This window comes from Vanellus vanellus, assembly GCF_965231255.1.
Source record: "Vanellus vanellus genome assembly, chromosome: 1".
NCBI lineage: Eukaryota > Metazoa > Chordata > Aves > Charadriiformes > Charadriidae > Vanellus > Vanellus vanellus.
The window spans coordinates 113,568,373-113,590,058 of NC_138905.1; the positions used below are offsets into that span (position 1 = coordinate 113,568,373).

Consider the following 21,686-nt stretch of genomic DNA (forward strand, 5'->3'; position numbering starts at 1 on the left):
GAAGGAGAATTCTGTAGATGGTGGTAGAGAGTATACAGACAGTGGCAACCAAATGGGTGATTGTCCTACAAATTGTGATAGAATAGAACAGTACATGCCCTACACACTAGGAAGACCCCATCAAATTGCTTTCCTCTCTGTGCATTGTGGTGCTGCATTAGCTTGAGTCCTGGTTATGTACACTTGCAACAGTGCATCTGATAGCATTTAAAATGTTGAACCAGGATTTCTTCTGCTGCTATTTATGTACATGGATATGAACCTACATTCTGAACACCTTTCACTTCTATCGGATATTTGTGTGCTGTTGAGCTGAGTCTGTATTTGACCTAAACCTTCAGATTGCAACCGTAGTCTGACTTCACATCTTTTATTGGTGGATTACATCCACAAATTTCGTTCTTCACATATTTATCATGACTGTCAATAAGAATGGTTGCTCATGTAGGGTGGTATCAATTAAGAGCTATTTTCTGCTTCATTTATAGGCATAAATAGGTTTTCCTACATAAAGCTGAATGTATTAAACTTGGTCCAAAATTACTTTTAGACCAAAATTAAAAATCTGAAAGAAAAATTGTAGTGCTCTTTGGTGAAAAGGAAAACCTATGAATGAATAGGATTCAGAAAAGAAAAGGAAAAAAAATGAGCAATCTGTAGGCTAGTAAAAGCTACATGGTTGCATTTCCACCCAAAAAAACCCCAAACACCCCAATAAGGATTACTTTGGATGGTAATCAAAGCTAGTGGGCACTTATAACTACACATAAAGATAATGTCGTAGAGATGTATCTCATTTTGAAGAGAAGGAATTAATAAAGACAATGGGGTGCATCTTGAAAATAATTCTTCCATTCTCCACTCCATCTGGATGCTAAGCTGCTCGACGTAACATTGGCTAATTCACATCTGGGAGAGATGTAAATAACAGGAAGAAGAGATGAAATGGAGAGCGTTTCTGTGAGACAGTAGTAGAGTACGTTCTCTTCTATACCAGTGTCCAAACTAGCTGATCATAGCAGCAGTTATGACTCAGGTCACATGCACATAGTTTTAAAATCTAAAACCTGTAAAAAAAAAAGTATTTTGAAAGTGATATTCAGTGTTCTGGTTAATGTTGCGAGACCGTGTTGAATAGATTGATGGTGAAGGCCATGAAATGCAACACAAATCCTCTCCCTACTAATTTATGAAAAAGAAGAAAACTGTGTCAATTTGCAGAGGAAGTTTTAAAATCTGTTTGCCTAGATTATTTGCGCACAAATTTAGAAGTTCATTGCCCTGGGGACATGGTATTTCCATATCCAATTTGTAGCCCAGGCAATTTCAGATGGGAAAGAAGTTATCTGTGAAACAGACAACATAAAGAAGCGTGAAACTTACAGTAAGTAAATATATGGTAGAAAACCTTTTTAGTTTTAACTGGCTGTTCATTACATTGGTTATTTTTTTGTATAATGCTTTAAAGATTACATACCAACAGAATGCAACTTTACTCAAAAACTGATAAAAGTAAATCTTGGAACAAACTTTGATATGTAAAATGTAATTTCTAATGTATGGAAATTTTTTGGTGGGTATAACGGATAATAAGTTGAAATGCGTTTGATCTACATTATCTCTTTAAAAACTCATATTTAGGTATCTTTTTCTACTTGCAACACTGAACTTTTTGTAGCATTTCTTCTCTACCCATATTTACAGTGAGGTCTAAATGGCAGGTTTTTGTTTTAAAAAATGGTTAGTATAAAATAGAACAAAAGAATTCAAGTTCTTCTGAAAACAAAAACTTATTTTTTATTCTCTCTCTTGTTAAATGGGCTCGTTAGATTTATTTCTTTAAGTTTACTTTGCTGTCTTGTGAGTTCCATAAATTGGATAGACTTCCTGACCTCAGTGACATAAATGAAAAAGGAATTGTTTTCACTTAAATGTGACTGGATTTTACCATTTTGCTTTAAGTTAGAAATGTGAAAGACTTGTCAGTGTAGGTTCATTTGGCTTTTCCTCTTTTAGGTTATCACTTTAGTTCCATCCTACATACATACAAGAACAGAACCAAAGATGAACAGATCCCTTCCCAGAAAGAATGATGAGAAAAATAAAATGTGACATTTAAAAAGAAAAACAGTATTTCATTTCATTGTCATTGCAGTATCTCTTGGAAGATTGAAGCGCTTAAGTGATGTGCTGAGCCAAGTCACAGTTCTGTAGCTCTTAGTTATGAGCAGTGCAAAACTTGCTACTGCTGGCAAAGAATTGTTTCATCCCCTTATGTTACTGAGTATATTTTCAGGTCTAGATATTAGAATGCACTGCAAAATGCCTAAAATGTATATAATGTTTTCTAAGTGATGCTTTTTTCATGGAAGCTGTTGCACAACAGAAGGGTTTTGTATTCTGCATCATGGCCCATGCGGTTTTGGATAGGAAAGAGGTGATCTGTGAAATACTTAAATTTCAGCACACCATTAAAAAATGTGACAAGTACATTTACTTACCGATCATTGATAATTCTAGTACATTATTTTTTAATAATTTGGCATATTTAGGGTTCAGAGCTGGACAGACTTCTGAAGTAGAATACGAAAGCATTTGGTGCAAAGCAACAGAAGTTGATTCTCAACAGTTTGTGAGAAAAATCTGTGGAAATGCAATGGGAAGCTAAAAGCAACTTCAGTGGTGTTGCCTGTTTCTCCTTCTTTTCTCTAGTGAAAGTTAAAGCTAAAAAGGATAACTCAGAGTCACTCTGGTGACAGGATGTTCTTGCTGGCGGAGACCTATATTTTGTGAAGCTTTACTCTTCTTTCCCCATTTGTCTTGCTTTCCCAGACATTCCTTTTTTTCCACATATCCTCTTCTTTCCAGTCTGCTGAGATTGTTTTTATTTGTTTATTTGCTTCACAGTTAATGGAAACAGATTTAGGACAGCTGTCTTAAAATGACCATATGAACAGAGATATTAAATATCAGCCTGTGAGTTGTTCTGCCTTAAATATTATTGCTGTTTTTTTCTGTTAGGTAGAAGTTCTCTGTGAAGTGTTACAATTTTAGTAATAACTTCATCCCATCAAAACCAGACAAAATTTGTTGCTCTTTGAACACAGTAGAATTTCCAAAAATAGATTGTATCCTTTGGGTTCTATCACCTTTCACCTTTTGAAGCCAGTGATACTCCTGCCTGGGATATATGCAGGAGTTCAGTAAAAAGAATTAAATATGCATAATCAAGTCTAGTACATGCTGACACCTTTTTTTAAAAGCGCTGTCTGACATCAGTACGTAGCTGTATGTCAACTTTATAATTGAATGAAAGATAAAAAGAGTAGAGATAAATTTTCATTTGAGATAGTTAAATTAGTGGCAAACATAACTCTACTGTGTCATGTATACGTGCTAGGTATAACTTCAGTTACTTTAAAATGTTCTGTAAAAAAATTGAAGAACTGCTGAAAAAGACATTTAAAAATTTTATTCTAGTTAAAAAAAAGGTTATAAATGTTGTGTTAATATTAAAATACTTGTGTTTAAGAAAAGTAAAGAAATGCTAATAACAGCAATATATACAGTAACTTGATCCCTAAGTGTAACCATAAGTTCCAAAATTAGCAAAGGATCCTGTCCTGTGCTTAAAATTTCTCTGGAAACACATAAAATCATTTCTTTTTTTCCATTAACAGGACATAATGCTTTATTTTTCAGTTCCTCCTGCAATTATTCTGCTACAGAAATCCTTTAATGCCACTGCAGATCGAGGAGAGGCAATAACTTTGTTCTGCAGAGCCACTGGATCACCTCCACCTGAAATCAGTTGGTATAGGTAAGTTCAGTTGAGGTCTGCACGTGAGAACACGTTGTTTTAAGGTGTTACAATTTTCTATGGCAGTCCATTAATCTGTGCAGTCTTAATTCCTTTACTGAATTTTAAGAGCATTTGCTGTCCATTTCTCTTCTAACATCTAAAGCTAAATTCAGCATCAATAAGTGAATGAACTCACACAAATTCAATTGTCCTCATGTTACCAGAATTCAAATTAAGGTTGAGTATTCTGATTATTTAATGTTTTTGAAGTAATTTTTTACAGTGTATGTCTTATCTGGCCGGAATTCGTAAGAGTTGTGTGAAATCTCGTATCCTAAATGGCCTTGTAGTGAGACAACCAACATCAATGTTTTATATTGTTAAGAAAGAATGCATAAATTTCCACAGTTTGTGGATATCTCTGTTTACAGTTGTGGGGTGGTTTTTTTTATTCAATATTTTATAAATATTATAGTATGTACACAGGCTAAGTGTCTTGGAGAGACACTTATCTCTGTCTACTGATTGGAGCCTACTAAAAGATTTTCCTTTGGTTTGCCAGCCCCTGAGGAACCTGACTGTTTTAAACCATTCATTAAATATCTTTTTAAAGATTTTGCAGAAACTTCAGAGGCTTGTGTACTGCATGAGGAAGCTTCTGTTGTGTTCCTATTTCAGGAACTCATAGCGAGGAAAATTGGCTTATGTGCCTCCCTTCCCTGTTTGGTTGGATTGGGGTTTTTTTGTTTGTTTGTTTTTTCTTTCGTTGTCTTTTAATTTTGTCTCATTAGGCTATACATTTTTGGCAGTAGAAAATATTCTTACTTTTTTATTTCCTGACAGTGAGAGGTTGTAAAGTGGTAAGTGGAAAAGACCCCTGGTCTCTGTGACAGAATATTATCATTGATAAGCAAACAGGAAAAAAGATGGGAGGAGCTAATTTTTTTATTTTTTTTTTCTGGAGGAAGCAAACTTGATTCTAATTGTACTCCAGTACTAAATTTCTGCATCAAATTTCTGAAATTTCTGTCCTGAACTGTTCAGGTCCCTTTTCACTCACATATTGGTAGCCAGTTAAAAGGATTCAGAATCTGCTGGTGTCTTCTCCTTGTCATGGGACTTATCTCGCAAATATGTAAAGACAGAGACCTTAGTTTTCTAGAATATTTCGTATTCTTTTTCTTTAGAATTTAGACTGAATGTAGGAAAACTAGATCAAAGTAATATTTCTTGATTTTGAGAAAAAACTAGAAAACATTGTCAGTGATATGAAAGTGTTTCAGAACTTATATACCTAATATTAATATGCGTGTCATCCCTTGAGAACCTAATTGGATCTGTTTATCACCATTAATGGCCAAGGTGTCATATTTCCAATTTTGTCCTATATAGTGTATTTTTGGTGTTGAATGTAAGTTGATATTAACCTCAGTTTTATATAAGTATTTCTTTTTTGATAAACAAGTGGAATTACAACTTGAATTTGATTAAGTGTTAATGCTGATTTTGGAAGGATTATAACCTTTGGTTAAAGCAAGTTATGGGAATCATGTGTTCAGTTTTATTCCCAGCTGTACCGTTTATGCATGTGAGTTCAGTCATTTTATTTAATTTGCCTCAGGTTAACCATTTGTAAAAGGGGCATGTGTAATAAAGTGACTTAGTGGAAGTCTGTTTTCTGAATACGTAACTATGCTGAGGAAAAGAGTCCAGAGAGATGCAAACTATTATAACAGAGAATAATGTTTACCTGTAAAACATTCAAAAGGATACTGAGTGTTCTGATAGAAAAGGTGGGAATGATTTCTACTCCATTCTGCTGGAGGGTTTTTGTTATATTTTAGAGAAAGTACATCCACGCCTGTTGAGATGGTTCATCAAGATTAAGGACTTGTTTTATGCACAATTCAGTGTTCTCGTGTCTTTGTTGTCTTTTAACATGTGCTCTGACACCAGTTAGTCTCTCATTATTCGCTCTATTGAAGTTTCTTTAGCAAGGCCCACATAATGTGGGTCTAGCATTGTGTAGTCTTACCTTCCCTACAATCCACTGATATTTTAGTCAATTAAAAAAGAAATTCTCTTTATTCGCTTTTCTCTTGTTTCCTTTTCACTTTCCAATGAACTGATTTAATAGGTTAACTTCAGCTAGGGCATGAAAAATGGCTGCGTTTTTAAAATCAAACGATAGTACTATTTAGGTGCCTTATATGTCCCTGTGTCAGCTGTAAGCGAGATGCCGGATGAGACAGTAGTTTCAAGCTTTAAACTCTTTAAGACAGTATCTAATGTGGTAAAGCTTTAACTATTTATGTTGACCCTTTTCATTTCCAGGTGATGACGATGTTTAAGATTTTGTCAATTTGAAGTGGAGGCATCTGAACTAATGTGTCAGTCTTTCTGAAAAACATGTTTTAGTTCACTTACAAATTTGTCAGTTTGGAATACCTAGTTGAGAAGAAAGGTCAGCGAGTTTTAGTTGCTGCTCTGTTTAATATGCATATATATATATTTTATTGATATTTCATGGACCGAGAGAATATAATTCTTTCACCACTTAACTGATACCTCTATTGAAGCTCATATTACATTAGTGTAAAGTATAACCTTCAGAGAAGCCATACACTAATAGAATTAAATTAGCCAGGACTGAAAGATAAAGATCCAAATGTACAGGTCATGAACTGGAAATCTTCACTCAAGTGAATAGTCCTACTGAAAACACGATGATTGTTTACATCTGTGGAGATAATTTACGCTTGTAAAGTTTAGCTGGATCAATCCCCTTATCTCTACTGACAGCACTTAGAATTATCTGACAAAAGAAATAATCCTCTTTTAATATCTTATTCATGTTTTTCTGTTCTCCAATTTCAGCATCAATCTGAATCTCTCCTGTTTACTAGAGGGTCCAGAGAAATGCTCGTAATCTCATTTCTGCTTAGAACTAGATATAGGTGATGTTTGTGATAACAGGCATTTGGAAACTACTTCTGACCACGAATACAGACTTTTGTGTCCTAACAGATATCACTGGATTTTTTTGTGAAACCACCTGTGTGGAAAATCAGACCTTTTCTGTTCTGCCAAAAAATTTCTGTGGACTAGAGTTATTTACAAAAATGTTACAAAATGCAAGCTATATAGATGCCAGGAGAATCCTATTAACAGATATTAATGTTCCCAAGAAAGAAACAGTATTCTCACCTTAAGGGAAAATATCGTTTTGGAAAATATGAAATATATGTAGTTATCGGCATTATGGGAGCAGAAAGAAGGTGAAAACTGTCGTTGCTCAAATCTTGAAATAAAACTAGATGTTCTAAACTAGCAATATCAAATAGACTATAATAGAATAGAATATTTCAGTTATGCATAATGGTTTCATTTTACAAATAGTTTGTTTTGAAGACGTTGGCATTGTCAGCAGGATTATCAATGCTTATGAAAATCAGGCAATTTTTATGTAGGTGCTTATGAGAAGGGATGTGTTGATGATTCAACAGAAACAAGATCAAAAGAAGCCTGCAGCAAACAAAGCAGAATGAGAAGAAATAAAAAGTGTTGGAATTGCAATTTTGAAAAAGAAGCTGTTTTGATAACTGTGTGTATGCCAAGGTCCTCACATGGACCGGTCAAGCCTTGATCAGCCCTCAGGATTGTTCACAGGTTTTATTATTTTTGAACCATCTGGTCAGAACTCATTCTAACATCTGGAGACATGTCTGCTTTTAAGTTGTGGCTAGCCAACAACAATTGAGAGGAAATAAATTAGAAGTGTTCTTTATGTGCCAGTAGGCTCTAAAGTAATTTAAAATATTTTTTATAAGTTGGTATGTTGTTTCTAATGTGAACTGCAGCAGTTACACTTTGAAAACATGCTTTTAAATGTTTCTCATATACAAGTATGTATTTGCATAACCAATTTCCTTCTATCCTTCGTTGAGTGTAAGACATATGTTAGAGTTGTATTCGCAAACATTTTTCTAACATAAAGTCAATATTGAATGTTTAAGAATAAAGATATTATAGTATTTTTAATACCTATATATTTTAGAACCTGACAATAAAATTCTGAAGCTGAGGTCCTGAGCATCAAAATGCAGTTCAGAATGCTTTGCTTGTGTCCAGAATGTGTGCATTCATGAAAAACCACTGTGATCCTGCAGAACAATTTTAGTCATGACAAAATCAACTCCCTTTTATACATAACTGCCGATTTATGCCGTGTGAGTTAATGCATTTTTAAGGCTAGCATAATAGCAGTCTCTTCCCTCAAAGATTATTTTCAACATATTGATGTTTCCATACTACATTGTTTCAGACTTTGGAACGTGCTTATTGATTTATACACTGGTTTTGGTTTTTTTAGGAATGGCAAACTTATTGAAGAAAATGAAAAATATATGCTGAGAGGAAGCAATACAGAACTAACAATAAGAGATATAAAAAATATCGATGCAGGTCCTTATATCTGTAATGCTAAAAACAAAGCAGGAAATGATAAAAAACAGACGTTCCTTCAAGTTTTTGGTAAGTACTGCATTGTATGTTCCATCCTTCCTTTTTGTATGTAAATAGATGGGAACTGAGGTTATAATTCGCAATTTTCAGTGGAACAGTATTCCTGCAAGGCGTCTACTGATCCAGCAAACCACCCTCTGTATAATTTTACAGATTTTTCCTCCCTGTTGGCTACTTTAACCTTTACACCCGACTTTAATTTTGAAAAGGCTATCTTCGGCATTTGCTTTTCTACTATTCAGATACAGTACAATGGAGTGTTAAATTGTTAATTCACTCATTTTTTCCTTTAAAAGTTAGCTGCTTGCAAGAAAACCAAGAGCAGAAAGAGGGGAAAATTCTGAAAGGGAAAACCCAGGTTATTTGGATTTCTAAGCAGTGGGGTTTTTTATAAGAAGACACCATGCAGAGGTGTTCCTGATTTTTTAATTTGTTTTTCTTTCTTGATTTTTATTTAAGTTCACGATTGCAGATGTAGTCACAAAAATATTGTCTGATCTGAGTTTCAAAGGATAAAAGTAATAACATGAAAACTTATTTCTTTCTATGCTCTACCACCCAATTTGTGTTCATGATTCTGTCCTTTACAGAGAGCTGATAATTTTTTTGAAGTTTTGTATAGGTATAACCTGGTGAGAGCAGGCATCTCTGGGAATGTAGAAAACCTTCCTCGCAGTCATTGTGCAGGATGAAGGCTGTAGCTTATTTATGAAAAACCTACAAAAAAGTAATGTGTTGGTTTGGTTTTTTTTTTTTGGCTTTCAGTAGAGAGAAAGACCATTTGTATTGGAACAGCTAAAGCACATACTTAGGACGATGGGAAATTAAATATTAAGTCCCGGTTAAAACTAATAGAAGTTATACAAAGTGAAACAGTTCTAACAGGAGGTGCGAATCTGGTAACTTCTGCTGGAAGAGCTAAACTGTTGGGTTGGATAATGCTGTCATTTGGGATCTGGGAGCCTGAGGCTGAAGCCGTGGTGTCAGGTGAACAGGTTAGCCGTGTCTGCGTGCCTTCCACTGTCTTTCCTATTTGGGAAACTCTTCGTAGCCCTTCATGCTGTGCTGTCTCCAGTGCTCCATACTCCAGATGGGTTGCCTAACCATTGGGCTACTTTGCTGTTCTGAAGTGCTTGAAAGTTATTGTCAATTACTTTTCAAAGGAAAGAAGGTGAAATACAATTTTAAATTTCATCCCAGCCTCAAGATGTAGAGCATCTTGAAGATTTTTGTGGAGAAACCAAATCATTTTATTTGATTGTATTTCCAAATTATTAAAAAAAAAAAAGCCAAACTAATTTGAAGAAATAGGAAAGACTTGCTAGTTTTGATATGAGTTTACAGAAGGTTCAGACAGAAATAATTTTGTGTTTTATTGGAGTAATTTTAAGCATAGATGAAATTTACATTGTTTTTGCTTGAAACAAGGTAACTTTTTAATGCAAGGAATAGGGAAAGGGAGACACCAGACTAAGAGTGAGTATTTCCTGTATACATTCTTCCATCTTTTTAACAACCACGATTCTGGGGACTCCAAGGAAAACCTAAATCCAAATTATTTAATAGATACCATGAGTATGTTTAATCCATTTTGAATCTACACATCCTTTTGTTTCCACAACATCCTAAAGTGCTAAATTCCTTGAATTATTTCTTTCTTGCATGAAAAAATTCTTTCTTATGTTTTTTAAGTTTGGAGCCTATTCATTTCTTTGGCTCATAGGCCTCATTTTAAGATAAAAAGTGAAGAATAATTCCATATGTTCTTTATGTCAAATGTAGTTTTCTAGCATTTATTTTCTAAGATGCAAGCTTCCAGTCTGTTTCGCTTCTCCTACTGTGGAAACCGTTATGGATCTCTGAACCACTCATTCCCGTACCTTTCTGGTTATAATCCCGTGTTTGAGAAATGGCGAGGCAGGAACGGCACGCAGGATTCATGTCATGTGGGGCAGCGCAGCACAGTGCCGCTTCTGCTTTGATCTCTGCGCCTTCCCTCACATGCTGTCAGCCTCTCTCCTCTCCCTGAGCACTGAACTGGTGTTTCCACAGAACTGTCTGCAGCGCCTCCCAGGTCTCTTCCCTGAGTGGTGATAGCTAATTTCGAACACATCATTGAGTGTGTATATTTAGAGTTATTTTTCCGATGTGCTTTACTATTGGTCATGTTTAAATTAGATTATAATCATCTGTGTGCTGTCAGTTTGACCTTGGGGAACAGTATCATAAATTAAGCCTCTTACCTTATTTGTAATCTCTAAACCTAGTGTGATTTTAGTCTAATATTGCCTTTACAAAGTTGACCTCTACTTTCTGTCTGAAAATGTGTAGCAGAGTTGCTGTATTTTCTCCTACCAAGAACTTTACTTTTTCTTTTGTCTCTCTCACAATGGTTAAACTCCCAGTCATATATACAGCCAACAATTTACTATACTTTTCTTCCCTTTAAATGTATTCAAAAAACTGCAGTCTGAAAATGGCGAGGCAGATGGCCGATTATTGTAGCTAAATAGTACACAAACAGCCAGTTTGTGTTAAAATGACCTAGTAAATTGCATTATTCTTTCCCACTCCATTAGCTTGCTTGTCTCACCTACCTGCTATCTTTAATTTTAATTTGCAGTGCAAACTCCTGGGGCGATGACTATCTTTTCTACTGCAACAAGGCTCTGGCAGGGTTGAAACTTGTAATGTCAGTGATGTAACCATAATGCAACAAAAATAACAGTAACATTATAGCATTCAGCATTTGAAATTTCTAATACTTTGCACTTTTGAATGGACATAGCTGTCCTAGTGCCATCTAACACCTGCATATGTTTAGTTTCCATGCTTAGCCTAGCTTTTTTTCGTTCAAATTTTTTTGTTTGTTTGTTTGTTTCTAGTATCAGTTTTCAAAAACTATTTTGTCCACATATCAAATTCTTACTCTGACAGTTTTTCTGGAACACTAACGCATATATAGAAACCTATATGCACACACCCTGCTCTCCCCAGCTCTTCGTCTTTATTAGTGCTTTTCTATCTGTTCTAGCAAATAAGACTTAGAAGAGTAAAGAAAACCCTGTTTCCCTCAGAGGATTTCTTGCTAATCATGATTTGGTAATCTCTGTCTGTCATCCTGCTATATGCTATAGTTCTCTCTGTGTCATTACGTATTACTACTTGAAAGGTCTCATCCATACTAATGCTTAGGACTTGTGCTAAGATTTTTGATAAAAATTTATTTGTTTAGTCCTTCTGAACAGCTTGAAACCATAGATGTTCCTCCTTGAACTTTTAAAAATATTTTTAGTATTTGTCAGTCCTGGTTTGAGGCAAAACAGGACCAATTTTTCTCAGTAACTTGGTAGCTAACTTTTTGTATCTCTTTCAATTCAGTTGAATGAAACTATTCAGTTTCATTGTTTTCTTTGATTTGTTTTGTGTTTAATTAGCCATATGTGTTTAGATACATGTGAATAAGCATTTTGAATTATGAAATACCACATTTTTACAGCTATGGGCATCCCGACAAAAATTTCCAAAACAACATAATAATAAGCAGTTGATTTAAGAGCAGTCAAGAAAATTCAATCCCTTCCTACATCATCTCACTTTCTAAGACCTAAACGTGTATTTCTTCATCATTACTTCTCCAGAGTGATGGCAGTAGTGTTCATTTACTTTATAACAAAAAAAAAAAAATATAATCAGGGTAAATGAAACAAAAATAGCTTTAAAGACATATTCATGCTTTATAAGAATAGTGCTTATATTCTGAGGACAGTTTTTATATCTTCATTTTGTTTGTTCTTTAGTTCCTTTTTTCCACTCCTTAATCACTCGAATGTTTGGTTCTGCCATTCCATGATGAATAAAAAATTGAGGTTTTCAATAAGTTCTCTGGCTTCTGTACATGTGACATAGAAAGAGACGTTTCTATGTCTAGAGATTTCTATTTCTAGAAAAAATAAAAATATTTTTTCTTTAATCAGAATTGGTAAAAAAGTGGGAAAGAGTTCTAGCGTATGTTAATTTGAAGTTCTCTAGGGTATAGGTGTTTTACCTACATAATCAATAAGAGGGTAGTCTCAGCTTATCAAAAATATTTCACTGGCATTTCAGTAGTTTGTGACAATTGATTTCATGAAAGTCAAAGGAGGGAAAAATACCTCAAGAAGCATTACAAAAAACCCTTTATAATTATTGTATAGTTTAAGCACATACTATTTTTATTTTCTAGATGTCTTTTTATAATATAATCTGAATCCTCTATAGCAGGAAGGTTTTTGCAGCTGTGTTCAATGTAACTTTTATTGGTTAATGAGGAAAGTATATGCTATTATTCATTTTTTATCTGTCATCAGGCAGATGAGAGGAAACGTAATGGACCTCTCCTCTCTTATCTCTCTTAGACGTGTTCCAAATGTTAAAATTCAAAACATTTAGGTTAATCTAGGCCCTTAAAAGCCATGCATCTTGGAACCAAAGAGGCTGCAGTGAGGCTATAATGAGATTGGTGTGAGAGGTTGCCTAAATTTTTTCCGTTGTTTTCAGGCTTAATGAATGCATTCCTTTTAGACTTATAGTGCCTGGATCACACCTAGTTAATTTTCCTTTGAGCTTAATAAGTAGATTAATATGTGTTTCAGTTTGGGTTTCTTTGGTTTTTGTTGTTTTTTTTGAGGTTTTGGGGGTTTTTTGTTTTGTCATCCCCTGTCCTGTCCCCCCTGTCCCCCCTGCCAGTTACTAGCCAATATGTACATGGAAGCTCTTTAAATTCACTGATATAGCTAGAAAGGTAATCCCATGAATCTGCATATGGAACTATCTGTGCCTGCTCATCCCGGATATTATGAAGTATAACAACTGTACCTTCACCAAATGCAATTCATCAATTAAAGACATAGTGTCAAAAGTTCATATGTTTTCTATATTCCTTCTTCCTCCCTCTTACCTCCTTACCTGTTTGGAACACCTCTACTTTTTAAAATAAAAATGATGCAATCTATAAAGGCAGTGATGCCAGTTCTCTCAGAAGACAAGTCTTAAAATCCCTTTGAGTATGAAGTAGTAATACCATTTTAATATGTATAAAGACTCAGGTTTATCATGCACTAAATCAAGTCAACACTTCATACTGGTGAGCGCACGAACACTCATTTTGTCAGGAATCAAGTTTCAGGAATCTGTTTCTTAGATATTTCCTTGCTGGACTCTGGCTTGTTTACTAAATTCAAATTGAACGAGCAGTTTCCAGGTGGACGGGTTTGCAGTTTTGCTAACTGATACAAGCGTGGCTGTGCAGGAAGACAGCATGAGTATGACTCCACACGTGTCATATTAATCAAGAGATCCTATCAGGCAGCGATACAGACATATACTAAGCCTCTCACCAGTAAATCCATGTTTGTATTAATAAAAAGCTTTTTAAAGCAGTTCTTTTCATGAGATATTGGGACTATCTCAGGCTTTACGTATGTGATGCTTCCCAAATCTGATGAACATCTTCTGTCAAAGATATGAGTAGAACTCTCTGAATTTAATAAGTTGTGTACTATTTCCAAGAAATAGTTTGTAAGCAACCAATAACAAATCTGGAACCTCAGATTGCTATCCATGTTCTTCTTAAGTTTTTGGGGGAGGCTGTAAGGTACACAGCAATGAGCTTAAACTTTCTGTTAAAAAGGTATTGCCCTTGTCTGAGACAATTCCAGAAGAGGCCAAGGAAGGAGTCTGAAACTTGTTTATTGAGGAAGTGTTAGAGAAGTTAACACCAGCCTTCTCTGCTTAGAAAGCAAACTTTCCAACCAGTAAATGTTATTTCTTTATTTGCCAGCATCACTCTGCTAATATTTTGAAAATACATGTCTGGTAATAAGCAGTTCCTTTTCCTTCCAAATAAAATAATTTTAATGATGCTTATGTAGGACTCCTTTCTGTATTCAAGCCTTCTTTCATTTCAGTCAGGTCATTCAGTTTACAATTTATTAAGTACATTATAATACAAATATTTCAATACTTTTGACTTAAGAAACAGGCAAAGACCTGTAGGCTTACTGGACTAGGTTGGAACTCGATGATCTTCAAGGTCCCTTCCCACCTAAACCATTCTCTGATTCTATGACTGACGTTCCAAGACCCTGTATTTTCATTTGTTTTGTAATTGCTAGAATACAGCAAGCAAAAGCCAATTCAGTTTGAGAACGACCATGTCAATTTAGAAAGAACAATTAATTAATTGAAGGGGAAAAAAACCCACCTGTTTCAGTATTTCTGAAATAGTGCCCATGCGCCCACCAAGCCACTCTATCACTCCTCTCCTCAGCTGGACAGGGGAGAGAAAATATGACAGAAGGCTCATGGGCTGAGATAAGGACAGGGAGATCACTCAGCAATTACCATCGCAGGCAAAACAGACTTGGGGAAATTAATTAAACTTATTACCAATCAAATCAGAGTAGGATAATGAGAAATAAAATCAAATCTTAAAACACCTTCACCCCACCCATCCCTTCTTCCCAGGCTCAGCTTCACTCCCTATTTCTTTACCTCCTCGCCACCCCAAGTGGTGCAGGGGGATGGGGAATGGGGGTTGTGATCAGTTTGTCACATGTTGTCTCTGCTGTGCCTTCCTCCTCACACTCTTCCTCTGCTCCAGCACAGTGTCCCTCCCATGGGAGACAGTACTCCATGAACTTCTCCAATGTGAGTCCTTCCCACAGTGCAGTTCTTCCCACGGGGTCGCAGCCTCCTTTGGGTGCATCCACCTGCTCTGGCATGGGATCCTACGTGGGCTGCAGGTGGATATCTGCTCCACTGTTAACCTGCATGGCTGCAGAGGGACAGCCTGCCTCACCACGGTCTTCAGCACAGGCTGCAGGGGAATCTCTGCTCCAGCGCTTGGAGCACCTGATCCCCTTCCTTCTTCACTGACCTTGGCATCTGCGGAGTTGTTTCTCTCACATATTCTCACTCCTCTCTTCCGGCTGCTGTTGTGCAGCAGTTTTTCCCTTTCTTAAATATGTTGTCCCAGAGGCGCTACCGTCGTCACTGATGGGCTCCTCCTTGACCAGCGTCAGGTCTGTCTTGGAGCCGGCTGGCATTGGCTGTAGTGGACATGGGGGAAGCTGCTAGAAGCTTCTCACAGAAGCCACCCCTGTACCCCCCCCCCCCGATAACACACAAACACAATACAACTAGTCTTGGCATTTTTAATAAATATTGTTATTTACATGTATACAAAATTATTTTAATATTTTCCAGTGTCCAAGATATCATAAAAAAGTAGTCAAACAGTATAAAAACTTCTAGTCAATAGTAAGTTATGACTTGTGACCTATGAAAATGAAGCAATTAAATAATATGCCCCATTTGAGCTCTCTTTTTCTTCCTAGTAATAACTGTCAGCTAGATATATTTGATGATTAATCAGTGCTTATTCCTTTAAATGTCAGCTGCTCATGTCTAAAATGTCAAGCTAAAACTTTCTGTCTTGTGATCTGTTTGAAGAAGAACTTGAAGAAATTTGGAATATAAGTCTAAGATTAAAAATTAAAGAGTACTAGTTAAATGTTTTAGAACATGCATCACCCTGAGAAGATCATATTGTTTGTCATGTCCAGATGGGGAAATCGTCTTGTTCTGATGGAAATAATGTAATTCCAAATATTGCTGATTTTTTTTTTTTTAATGAATGATATATCCGCCATAGCTCTTTCCTTGTTTCCAGATGATATTATATCAAAGGAAAGAAAGAAAAGATTATATTGTAGCCAGGAGTAGTGGCTATAGAAATAGAGCACCTGAGTTACACAAGGTAGAATATTTCATAGACATTTGTATGAACATGAAAGTGAGAGTGGTAACTGAACTTATTTTGAAGTTTTACATGGTTATCTTTTATCTCAAATTCTTTTTTGTAGTACTTTCAAATGACATCCCTTGTTATACTGTTGAGGAGAGCTTCATCTTTTCTCAGCCAAATTGATGTCCTGCCGTAGTGCTTTTGTTTTACTACCTTCTCGTGCAGTAAAGCTGGATTCAGTTGACATTTCGAGAGCCCCTGATCTCTCAGGGTATTTTCTTTCTGCACACAATGTCACTCACCATAGATTATATCTTAATGAAGCAGGATATTAGTGCAGTGCTTTGTTAGGTAAAATATTACCTGTTTTTCATCTCTGTGCAGTAAACATCCAATAGATTATTTGTAATAGTCAAGGGTGAACAGAAAGTAGATGAGTAACAGAAGGAGTGTGGAGATAAGGAATGAGAAATGAGACCAAGAATGGTGTGGTGGAAATGGATAAAAGAGAGGTAGGTGTTGCGTATGGATATAGCAAGTTTGAATGTGTTTTTATTATTTTTCTTGGTACTGCTGAATGCAGCATCTGTGAGGCAATGGTCGTAAATGATATGGTGGTCATAAAATAAAAAAGGAGACTAGACATAAGGAAAATATTCTTCACCGTGAGGCAGTCAGGCATTGCAACAGGCTGATGAGAAAGGTCGTGCAGTCTCTGTTCTTGGCATTTTTCCAGGTAGCGCTCAACAAATCCCTGAACAATCTGATCTGAACAGGGTCTCTTGACCCTGCGTTGGTGAGGAGGTTGGTCAAGATGACCTTCTGGAGTCCCTTCCAACCTGAATGATTCTCTTTTCCCTTTTGATCCACTACCATAAGCCAATATTACTTTTCTGTGTAGCGTATACTTTTGTAACCTCGTTAGAAAATAGGTTACCTCTCTGCTTATTTTCTGCTTCATAGAATATACTATAGTAGTGCTTCCTCAAAAACAAAACTCGGGAAAACTACATAGAAAATACACTATTTTCAACAAATGTCCTTAATGTTTACAAAGTAAATGTTAAGAGCTGCCAAAATTAAATTTACTTATGTAAACTTAATTCAGTGGCTTTGGGTGTAAACATGTTGAATAATATTCTTATTATGTGATTACACGCTAGGATTTCCAGTGAGATGTGTGTTTCATTTAATGAGTAAATTGGATAGGTTCAGAGAAACTTATTCATGGTTATATATGAGTGAATATATAGCACCAAAACATTTTTTATGAAGAGACTTGAATGCTATGGAAGAGAGTCATATTCTGTGCATGGTTCTACAACAGAGTTCTTTTATGATAGTGTACAGATAAATCCTCTGAAGAAAAGTATTCACATGTAACCAGAAATTGTATTGCATATGTAAATAACTTGACAGGGTACAGTGTAGATTGAGAGCTGTAGTTGCTGTGTACTTGTGGCTATAAAGTGGAATGATTTGAAGAATGCAAACAATATCTGGAATTTTTTAAAATGTATCTTACCATCAGTTTACTCAGTAAGTAAGGATGAATAGCTTTGTATCAGTTCTTCAGTTCTTAACAGTGCTAATGCCAGTACAATATGTTTGCTATCTGGGGATTTTGTTAAGTTCAGTAATTTGTGTGAGGCACTTGGATATTGCTAAAGATCAAAGTCCAAGAAAATTAGTAATTCCTTTTTTCCTAATAATTTGTATTTGAAGACAAATGCAGATTATCACTGAATCAAAGAATGCCTGAGGCAGGAAGGCACCTCTGGAGACCATCTAGTCCAACCCCCTGCTCAGAGCAGGGTCAGGCAGAGAAAGTATCTCAGGACCACGTCTAGCTGGGTTTTGAATATCTTCAGGGATGGAGACTCCACAGTCTCCTGGGCAGCTTGTTCTGCTGTTTAGTCAGCCTCTCAGTAAAAAAGGTTTTTCCTCTTCCTGTATTTCCATGTGTGCCCGTTGCCTCTTTTCCTGTCACCAGGCACCACCAAGAAGATCTGTCCTCACCTCTATCAGGTGGTAGGATCCCTGGACCCTTCTCTACTCAAGGGTGAATTGCGGTCTCATTGTCAACTTTTTGTCCACCAGGACCCTCTGGGCCCTAAAGAGGGGGCAGAGCTGATTTCTAGCCAGTCAGCACCCTTCCTGCACTGGTGCATGGAGTTACTCTTGCCCGGGTGCAGGATCATCATGGAATCATTGAATCTTTCCTTAATTCCTGAAATGCCAGAGAGTGGTGAGGTCTGGCTGGTCCCTAAGGAACAGTGAGCCGGGAGCAAAGCAAACAAACACAGCAGGGGCCTCATCAGCCAGGACCCATCCCATGCTACACCAGCGAGAGCGCAGGCAGCCCTGGGGGTGTAAGCCACGCTGAGCCAGGAGTCATAGAATCATAGAATGGTTTAGGTTGGAAGGAACCTTGAAGATCATCAAGTTCCAACCCTCCTGCCATGGGCAGGGACAGCTCCCACTAGACCAGGTTTCCCAAGGCCATGTCCAGCCTGGCCTTAAACAACTCCAGGGATGGGGCCTCAACAACCTCTCTGGGCAACCTGTTCCAGTGCCTTACTACTCTCAATGTGAAAAATTTCTTCCTCATGTTTAATCTAAACCTGCCCTTTTCTAGTTTAAAGCCATTCCCCCTCGTCCTATCGCTACATGCCCTAGTGAAAAGTCCTTCCCCAGCTCTCCCGTGGGCCCCCTTTAGGTGCTGGAAGGCCACAATAAGATCTCCTTGGAGCCTTCTCTTCTCCAGGCTGAACAGCCCCAACTCCTTCAGCCTCTCCTCATAGATGAGGTGCTTCAGCCCTCGCGTCATTGTCGTGGCTCTCCTCTGAACACGCTCCAGCAGGTCCATGTCCTTCTTATGTTGAGGACTCCAGAGCTGGATGGTGGATGCTGGACCCCACTCCAGGTGGGGTCTCACGGGAGTGGAGTAGAGGGGCAGAATCACCTCCCTTGACCTGCTGGCCACACTTCTTTTGATGCAGCCCAGGATACGGTTGGCCTTCTGGGCTGCAATTGCACACTGCTGGCTCATGTTGAGCTTCTCGTCAATCAGCACCCCCAGGTCCTTCTCCTCAGGGCTGCTCTCCAGCCATTCCCCGCCGAGCCTGTATTTGTGCTTGGGATTGCCCCAACCCAGATGTAAGACCTTGCACTTGGCCTTGTTGAACTGCATGAGGTTGGTTTGGCCCACCTGTCCAGCCTGTCCAGGTCCCCTGGATGGCATCCCTCCCCTCCAGCATGTACCTCGCCAAACAAACCTGGTGTACCATGGTGTCATCGGCAAACTTGCTGAGGGTGCAACTCAACCCCACTGTCCAGGTCTGACAAAGATGTTGAACAGCACAGGCCCCAGTACCAACATACAGAAATGGTTGTTGTGCAACTTGAAGACAGAAATGTTGGTTGCTTTTGTAGATGGCAACATTAAACCTTTAGTTAATCCTAAATAATAAAATATGAATGTGCTTTAACAAAAAAAATAAATAAAAAAAAGAGGTTTAACATGACATTCTTTGTGCAATACGAGTAATGTAATTTGTATTTTTAACAGTACAGCCTCAAATAATACAACTTAAAAACGAAACCACATTTGAGAATGGGAAAGCCACACTCATCTGTGAAGCAGAAGGAGAACCTGTTCCAGAGATTACTTGGAAAAGGGCCATTGATGGAGTAACTTTCTCTGAAGGTGACAAGGTAAATAAGCCTTTAATGTCTAAAATATCTAAATATGTATTGTCTGGCTAATGTTTTTGTAAGCAGAAAATTAATTTACATATAGATTAATTCTAGATTTCTCTGAAATTGGAAGCAATTGCTATTTTCCAAGGTAATGAGAGACATAGAGATTCTAAATTTTAAATTAAAAACAAACAAACAAACAAACAAAAAAATAACAAACACTAAATCCCCCCCCCCGCAAAAAAAAGCAATTAAAGTGCTGAAAGTTAATTTATCTCATCAGACTTAAATTTTCATACATAATCCCTGCTAAGGGTTTGAATTTCATCTTGATCATAGTGACTGCCCATAGCCCTTCTAGACTATATTTGGACTCTGCATTTCTCAAAATGCAGTGGAGCTTATAGAAATCTGAAATAAAAAAAAATACTTTGGAGTTCTTTATTTCCCACTTCTGATGGCTTTTTTTCCTATTTCTTTCTTTTTATATATTTTTCCTCACGCAGAGCAAGTAAATACAAACAGCCTATTTTCCCATTTTGGTTTCCCATTTTCATGTTTTGTATCAAAATTAAGTTGAGTAGAGAAAGGTTACAGTTTGACAATGAAGAAAATCAGTTACTGTGGGAACAAGAGCTGTGAGTAGATGGAATGGTGAAAGCAAAAGGGAACAGTGTAATGTTATTCCTAACCATGCAGATATCAAGTTCTTTCTACAGACCCCTTTTTCTTTTTCCTTTTTTAAAATAATTTTCTTTTAGTATTTGAATAAGTATTTTCTTCTTAGTTTCCTGGCATAAATTCTCTACAGAATTTCTCTGTGCTGATTAAAGTATGGGATACCATCTTTCTAACAGGCTAATTCAGAATCCTTACTCCCAGTAATCAAATAGCAAAATACAGTCATCTTGCAGATGTTTGCATAATTATAGCTGTTGCTTAAAAAAAAGAACAATTTAAAAACCTATGCAGCAATTCATGCCACTGAGAGAATTAGATACATAGTAAGTCACTCATTTTATAGGGAATTGCTGTGTATTAAGGAATTACATAGTTCCATTATTGTGTTCTGAAGGAGAATGTCTGGTTTGGTCTAGTCTCTGACTTCACCTTTCCTGGAATTGAGGCAGTTTATGTGAGTCTCTGTCTACATTTTTCCTGCCATGTGATTTCCATTTTGGAGCAACTTAACAGTACATGTATAATATTTTTTTCTAATAGCTTTGCATTAAAACAAAGCAGTTTCTCTCCTCCTTAAATATTTCAAGTCAAAGGTCATCTTTCTGACCCACAAAGACTATACTTGGTTCAAATGTTACAAATGTAGCATTTCACTTATGTTTGGAATGTTCCTAAAATAACTTTGTTATATCAGAAATTGAAAATGAAAGCAAATCGCAGAAACAAGCTAAAAAATATTGGTGCAATTGAAATCTGAATTTTATCCAGTGCTTACGTAGGACAGTGCTACATTCTAAATTCAAAGTGCAGTTGGTTAAACTGTCTAGATGTGTTACCGTACCATTCTATGAATTGTGATTCAACTTAATAATACTGACAATCAAACTAAAACCTATGTTCGCTTTCTTAACAGTGTGCTGACATACTGTGTGTGGAAGATAAAAAGAATGAGAATAAATGCAGTTATATGTTTTTCTTTGTTCTTGCCAATGAAAGAACTCAATGTGTATTCCTCATGGGAGAGTTTTTTCTGAATATTGAATAAATGTTCTGAAATACTGTTTATGTTCTTGAGCTATAAAATATGCTGCTGCATTTGCCCTATGGACTTCCAGCTCTAGGATGCCAAAGCCTTGGCTTGTGTTTTCCTACCAAGTTAGGCGAATAGGGAACAAAACTGGCAGTGAT

At 36.7% G+C, this 21,686-nt stretch overlaps 1 protein-coding gene across 2 annotated transcripts in view; it reads left to right on the top strand.

The window, feature by feature from the left end:
* NCAM2 (neural cell adhesion molecule 2) overlaps positions 1 to 21,686 on the top strand; it is a gene marked incomplete at both ends in the record, with an annotated part of 318,048 nt that overhangs the window by 176,692 nt on the left and 119,670 nt on the right. For both annotated transcript variants that reach the window (XM_082492362.1, XM_082492363.1), the window contains 3 exons: positions 3,703 to 3,820; positions 8,175 to 8,335; positions 19,687 to 19,832. In XM_082492362.1, coding sequence (XP_082348488.1) covers positions 3,703 to 3,820; positions 8,175 to 8,335; positions 19,687 to 19,832 — 425 coding nt within the window. The remainder of the gene's footprint in view (positions 1 to 3,702; positions 3,821 to 8,174; positions 8,336 to 19,686; positions 19,833 to 21,686) is intronic.